Raw genomic sequence first — 7,818 nt, forward strand, 5'->3', positions numbered from 1 at the left:
CTTCCTTATGGATGTATTTCAAATACAACTTTCCCATGTAGTCAACCTTGAATATTAATTTATTGGAACCATTTAGATTAATTACAAGAAGTAGTCATTATATTTCTACATGGGTTGAAGTGAAGCAAATAAACAATTATCCCGTTTAATTCATGTAAAGTTCATATCTGTCATTACTAATGGAGGTGGCACCTTTTCAAACATGAGAAATTATGCAGTATATCCATTTTATTTTGTATCTAGCATTGTTGCTTACAGTGTAGGCTTTTTTGGGTCTTATGTGGGTGTATGATTTATTGCAGTATAATAAACATAACTGGATGTGTGATTTATATTCACTTTTCTTCCTTCATGCTTTGCTTTTCTTCTCTCTCTCTCTCTCTCTCTCTGTGTGTGTGTGCGCGCGCGCTTGTGTGTGTGTGTGTGCGTGTGTGCTTGTGTGTGTGCGTGTTTGTGTTATGCTAGATGGCTCATCCTCATCGTTTGGATTTCTCAAATTGATGCATTATTTTGTATCTCTTAGTTCAGGGACACACCTATTTTGAAAGTACAACAGGTGAATTTAATTTTGAGGAATATCAAGAAGAAATAATACACGCTCCTGAGTTTACCCGTGCAATTTAGCATTATTTAAAACCTACAATGTCCATTTCCTCTAATTATTTCAGAGATCTTACGTGCTCTTCCTGTTGGTATGTGGCTCTGGCTCGAGGTTCGTGTTGGTATGTGGAACAAATTGGTTGCCAACCTGGGACATGAGGAAAATTGCTTTTGTAGACAGGACCAGTGAGATGGATGGCTTATTTACTGATTTTGTGCTTTGATCTGGTTTGGATTTCCTCCGCTGACTTGCTCTTCCTGTGTAGCTCAACGCTGCATCGCTCGGTTCGTTTGCTTGCTTCCTTTGCTTGGCTCAGGGAGGAGAAGGCCAGGACTAGCGACAAGGACCTAAGGGTCTTGCGTCACGGCCTTTGCCCAGAAGGCGAAGACCCAAAACTAAATTCTTTGTTTTTAACTTCCAAAAAATTACATGGTACATAACTATTAGTAGACTTTAGATCTCAACCATTATAATCTAGATCAATTGATCTTTGCCAAGCTTTTTTTGATATGTATACTACAAATTTATTTTCCAATCTAAGTACACACAGTTTTCTTTTAAAGAGCTGAGTAAGTTAAGAAAGAAGCAGGAGTCCGACTTCTCCTTTTGGTATTGAACATAATCACATGTATTTTGATTGGACTCTTCCTTAGGGTCTTCTTTTTTTTTATTTGGATTCTTTTTTTAGTCTACCATAAGATGGCTACCGAAAACCTTGTGGTTGTCGTGTTACGCGGCTAAGTTTTTTAGGAAAGGCATTGATCTATCTATACTTTTTTTTGAGAATGATATGTGACATGTTAAACTATTTGTACATGGTAATATTTATAAGTAACGCCACATTTTTAAATCTCATCTGTTAATATGTGAAATTTATGGTTCAGATATTTTAATCTACGTGGTCAAACATGATGGCTTGTTTGCCTTTTGTTTGAAGTATTTAACACTCCAAATATATGAACATGTTAAACTATTTGCTCTGTATGTAGTCTGCGTTAGAATCTCGAAAAAGACTTATATTTAGGAATGGAGGGATTAGATAGCACCTGTATAAAAACGCTTTCAGGTGTTATCTATCGTTTGTGATGCAGTGCAAAACTGTTCTATATTCTTAAACCACTTTCTTTTATTTTGTGCATCAGATGAGTCAGTATAGGTCATTGAATTACATTTTTTTATACATTGCAATTAAAGTGGAATTCAATTTTGTATACATGCATTATGTTTATATATGCAATAAGTAAGTTTTTAAAAAAGCCCGTGGCAACGCACGGGCATTCTACTATACATATATGTTTTTGGGTAGGTCTTGGGTGCAGCCTTGTAAAAAGAAGAAGGCCCAAAGCCTGATCGGTTGTCTACTTTGAATCATTTTTTTTACGTTTTTACAGAAAACACAGTGTATTTTATACTAATTAACCCACAGTTTATATAGAACAAATGTTTTTTTAAATATTCATATCTTTTAAACCATAACTTTAATTTTAATATGTTATATATGAAATTTGATTAGAAAAGTGTGTAGAATCCGAATATGATGTTAGTTTTACCTCTTAGCCATTTTTAAACTGCTATTTAGAGTGCAACCTTAATCAATAGCGGACAAACAAATTGGAGACAAAATAAATGTAGCAAGAGAAAAAATCCCATCTCATGCCACGAGAGAGACGGCTTACGATTGACCACATTCAAGCGCGTTGTGGTTCTGTAAGCACTATGATCATCGTATGCGAGAAGGCGACGACAGACAAATGGCAACAAGATGGGATGTCATGTTGAAATAAAGAAATAGACCTATTGGTTTGTTGACTCATGATTATTTGAGTTACGGGCATTTGGTATCTTTTCCTTCCGTTGCAATGCACGGGGTCTTTTGCTAAAAGAAAAAAAAAAGAAAACTTTGAATGGTCGATCATCTATACCAATATAAAAAGACCCAAAGGAGCAGATCCAACCAATCTCAACCATCGAACTAAGTCAATCCAACGACCTAGACTGCTTCAATGGCGAGCGTTAAACGTGTTTAACGTGCAATTAGTATCATACCAAATATTGCACTAATCACATGATTAACACAAAATAATAGCATACCTTATATCCGCGTGTAATTAATATATTGCCTAAGTATTTAACGTGTGTTGCACGTGCGCAATTACTAGTTTTGGAAGGAACTGCAAGATGCCAAGATTACACCCGATGCACCTGCCTGCATAACTAATAATCTCATGGATCTCGATGCAACACATTTCTTCAAATGCACTCCTTACTTTCTCGAAACGAATGCTGTACCATTCCTTTCAATAAAATATGTGCTGTACTACTTCTTACACTAAGTAATCCCAGAATATATATTAACCTCGCACTGTAAAAGTGAAAAAAGGAGACAGTAAACAAAGGCAGAGAAGAGTTAGGTGGGTGGGCAAGCGGAAGCGGGTGAGTGGTCGCGGTCAGGGCAGGTAGTTGTAGAGCGCGTATCCGACGGTGTACCCGTAGAAGAGCAGGCCGGAGACGGCGAGCACGGAGAGCGCGAAGGTGGCGCCGACGGCGAGCGGGATGTTGCAGGACAGGATCCCGAACTTGAGCTGGATGGCGTCGATCATGGAGAGCAGCAGGAAGAAGGTGCCCATGATGGAGCAGGCGGCGGCCAGCAGCATCATGGGCCGCGCGTAGCGCAGCACGGCGCGGCGCCGCTCCCGGGGAGCCGCCGCGCGCCACGCCGGCATCTCCTCGCAGTCGTCGGTCATGACCGGCTTCTGCTCGCCGTCGCCGTAGAAGTCGTCGCCGGCGGCCAGCAGCGTGACGGACAGCTTCATGCCCTGCGCCACCAGGCTGGACAGCAGGTAGAACCCGAAGGAGAGGATCTCGAAGAGGAAGAAGTTGCGGGCGATGTCGTCCCCGGCGACGCAGTTGGGCGGCACCGTGGAGGAGGCCGTGATGGTCCCCGTGATGCCGATGAAGACGGCCACCGTGAGGAAGGTGTTGGCCGACACGATGCCCTCCAGCGCCTTCACGTGCACGTCCGGGTTCCGCCGCCGCACCGTCGGCATCTCCTTCCGGCCCGCCGACGGTGCTAAGCTAGCTGTTTCTGCCTACCTATACGGTGGACGCGTGTAGAAGATGAGGTGAGAGAGACTAGCTATAGCGGTGGAGTGAGTGAGTGAGTGAGCTGGGCAAGCCTCTTCAGATCATGGGTGGTTCAACTGCTCTGAATTCATTAATCAACCATATAATTCACTTCACCTCAAACAAATAAATTGAACTAGTAACACTGCCAATTGCTGGGTCTACTTTTGAGAGACGTGCATCTTGCGTAAATTGAACGGAAAATGCCACTACACCTAGTATAATATTCTTGTTTAGGCTCCACAGAACGTGCAACTGCTGCTAGTGGTGGGTGATCACCATGGCTCGCTTTGGGCAAACCTGAAAGGCGCAAACGATCGATTTAGGCCAGCACGCATGCACGAGCGGACATCCAATTGAGTCGACTTGATAGCGGCATTCTACCCACCCGGCCCGGTGGTTGCCATGCATGGTCCGAGTGGCATGCATGCAGCAGCACTAGTAGCTCCAGCTAGCTAGCTAGCTGCTTGTCCTCAACTCCAGAGGATTGTTCCGGCAGCTCATGCATGCATGATTGCTCCGGAGTCCAGGCACGCCTCACCCTGTAGCATTATGTGCTAAGAGGAAAAAAAATTGTGATTGGGAACTACTTCCTCCGATTACTAAATATAAATATTTTTAGAGGTTCCACTACATGATTAATACCGGTGTATATAGATATAATTTAGAGTTCACATTCACACATTTTGCTCCGAATATAGTCCGTAGTGGAATCTTTAAAAAGACTTATATGTAGGAACGGAGAGAGTATAACCCATGGGGGCTACCGTGGAATTCAGCCTACTTGTTTAGTACTTTTAGGGTTACTGTTTTTGAACCTTTATTAAACAATAATCATGTCTGTTACAAGAGAGGTGATTAAGAAGTCAGGAGGCTTACCATGCCACACCCCCAGAATTTTCCTCTTTAATTAGCTCTCGATATAATTTTGTATTATGTTTGAGATGATTTGTATTTCCGATGGATCTCTATAATAGATCTGATATTTTCGAAAAAAAAACTAGCAAGCCAATGCGCAGCCGCGGTACCTTCTGGAGTACAATGGACAATCTTCGCCCTACCGAAATAATTCTTCACGACAGAAGGTATGGAATTTTTAACCAACCTTCCAAGGGCCAATAATTCACGATTTTATTTGTGTAGCTCGGAAACGAAGTTTCTGATCTGTCCTAACTTTTTAAGAATTTTTCCAGTAGCAGAGCTATATAAATAAATTCTGTTCATGGCCAGACTCAGAATCCCAGCGCCCAAAAAACTGCTCCATAAAGATCCATTCTCGAAGGGTATCTTGCCCCTCCAGAAGCCATGGTGGCCAATGACTAGAGCGGAGAACCACGCCCCATCTACGGGGAAGGCCATGGAGGAAGAAGCGAGAGGAGGAACCTCTCTCCCTCCTTCCCGGTGGCGTTGGTGTGCTGCTGGGGGACCATCATCGCGGTGATCCTCTTCATCAACGTCAACGTCTTCACCAACATCCACATCGCCTTTCATTGATACAGCGAGCTGCTATACAAACGGGTTTAACCCCTTTTCGCGATGGAGTTTTAAACCGTTGCCTTGCCAGTGTGTGCGATATAGGGGGGCCTTCCCACATATGACCCAAAAACCATCGAGGATAGGAAGTAGGAATGCATACGTTTTTCTAGAACAAAGCGTATGCGATGCCCGCTCTATCCCAAACACGATTCATCACACAATTGTTTGTGATATATCGAATATCCCAAACGCTTCATCCTTGGTACTCGTGTGTGCCGGCATTACCATTGCACACGCTATTTGGTGGTGCAATGTTTATGATGCACACCTCATCACAAACAGGTCATGATTGTAAAGCGTGTATGATAAGAAGACTATCACACACATTCACTTCTTCCGAACTGTATGCGATATGTAATTAAGAAGATTAGCTAATCATCGTACGAGTGTCGGATAGCATTAAGAAATGTCGGACCATCGTACCAGTGTCGTACAGGATAACTATCGCACACGCCATTATGTGGTGCAACGTTTACGATGCGTACGACATCAGAAATAGTTCATGATTGTAAACAGTGTACGATAAGATGACTATCACAAACAATTAGTTTGCTCGCGCCGTTTGTGATATTGTCTAACATCAGGGATAACTGTGTGCATGGTCGCACATGTTTTCTCTCCGCGAACCATATTGGATTATGATATATATCACACACGTTTGTGCTTTACAGACCGTGTGTGCCGCAACGACCTGCAGAGCGCATTTTCACCCTAATTTAATCGCTGCTATTTAAAATTGTATGGAATTTGAATTTGAAAGTTGGCTATAACTTTATTCATATCCATCGGGTTCAACAACCAATGCATTATTCGATTCACATATATATATGCTCAAGAATTATATAAGCACCAACAAAAAATGATGAACCAGGGTTATATACTTGTACTATTAAACACGGTAAAAAAAACTAAAAGACATTCTCATTGGTGAACAAGGTGTGTGCTCTCCTCCATGCAGAAAGCTTCCTTCACACTTCTAATAGGTCGTGCAAGAGTTGTAGGCACCTGTCGAAGGTTGCATGGCATACTAATCGTATGATCACTTCCTATGCAACGCCAACAAGTAGGGTCGAGGTGTTATTTTAAGGGAAGTATCTGTCAGAACCTTCCTGTCTGCAACAACGTCAGATGCTTGGGGATGTATCGGCGCTGTAACCAAATCTCAAGTGTTTAAGACTCGATCCATCTTCTTCACTGAAATTTTCAGTTTGACTTCAAAGTTCAAACTCCATCAGTATGAAGATGTTTCCGCCGTAGTTAGTTCCTTGCAATTCTTGATTGAGTTGTTGATGTCACCGTGAAAGAGCTGACAGTCACACTACCTCTGCCCCTCTGTGTAGTGGGAGCAAGGAGCTGCACGGTAGATTTCTACAGAGGATCCATTTGTTCGAATCAAGAATAGAAGTTTCCATCACAAAGCATGGATGGGCTCCGGCACCCTTTTGAGTTGTGAGTATGTGACGGAACTAGAGCAAAGGAGGGTGTGAGTGACATTAGAGCATCTATAATTGGACCTCTTAAATCCATCTCATAAGCCCGCGCGGGCCAACCGAACACTGCCCGGTCATAATTTTTCGGCCTAGACGGGCCTCTCAAATAGCCCTCAAATTTCAGGACTGACCGGCACTCCCTATATCCAGCCCAAATATGGAGCGGATATGGGGGCGCCTGGGCGCGCCCGTCACGTCGGCTTGATGGCGTGGCTCACATGGAAACCCGGCGGTCCGACAGACGCCACGTCCGTCGCCGCGGTGTGAACGCCGCGTGGCGCCGCTCTGGCTCGCTGCCCAAGACGAAATCCGGCTATTTAAGCCGTCAAGCGTCCCGCAACCCTAACCCATCCCCCCCCCCTCTCCGTGCCGCCAGTCCGAACCCATCCACCTCCTTCCTCTCCCGCTCTGGTGCTCTGTCCACGCTCCGCCACTCTGCCATGTTCCGGAGCAAGATCACGTACTATGCCGGAGCCGGAGGAGGAGGAGGAAGAGGAGCTAGGGGAAGATGGGGAGGGGGAGGAGGAGATGGCTCCGATGCGGGTAGAGGAGGCGGAGGAGCTAGACCGGCAGTTGTCGGCCTTCAACATGGAGCAGGCGGAGGCGGAGTTTGCCGTCGCCTAGTCCGCCAAGATGGTCGAGCGGCAGGCCATCCTGGAGTCCATCCAGGATGAGGCCTATGTGGAGGCCAACCGGGCGTTTATCCGGCGACAGCAGGCGGAGACTGATACGCTCTTCAACGAGCTCGACGCGTAGATAGAGGCGGAGGAGACCGGAGGAGGCTGGAGTTGCAACTATCGCCCATGCTGCCGGAGCCGGGCATGGAGATCGTGGTGATCTCTGACGAGGAGTAGCTATGATCGACGTAGTACGTAGGTTCTATTTCCTTTTCACTAGTAGAAAAAGGGTCAAACATGAAGCACATTAGTGCCGGTTTGTATTTGAGCAGACACTAATATATACATTAGTGCCGGTTCCAACGGCTAGCCGGGCCGCTCTCATTAGTACCGGTTCGTGGAGAACCTTTAGCACCGGTTCGTGTCACGAGCCGGTACTAATGAGAGTGGT

General features: G+C 44.8%; 1 protein-coding gene across 1 annotated transcript; it reads right to left on the minus strand.

The window, feature by feature from the left end:
* Positions 1 to 2,846: 2,846 nt before the first annotated feature.
* LOC125540538 lies at positions 2,847 to 3,818 on the minus strand. Its single transcript, XM_048704157.1, has one exon. The coding sequence runs from the start codon at positions 3,646 to 3,648 to the stop codon at positions 3,049 to 3,051; it is 600 nt and encodes a 199-aa protein (XP_048560114.1). The 5' UTR covers positions 3,649 to 3,818; the 3' UTR covers positions 2,847 to 3,048.
* Between the last annotated feature and the right edge of the window lie 4,000 nt (positions 3,819 to 7,818).

The sequence above is a fragment of the Triticum urartu genome, chromosome 2 (assembly GCF_003073215.2).
Source record: "Triticum urartu cultivar G1812 chromosome 2, Tu2.1, whole genome shotgun sequence".
In the NCBI taxonomy this organism is placed as follows: Eukaryota; Viridiplantae; Streptophyta; class Magnoliopsida; order Poales; family Poaceae; genus Triticum; species Triticum urartu.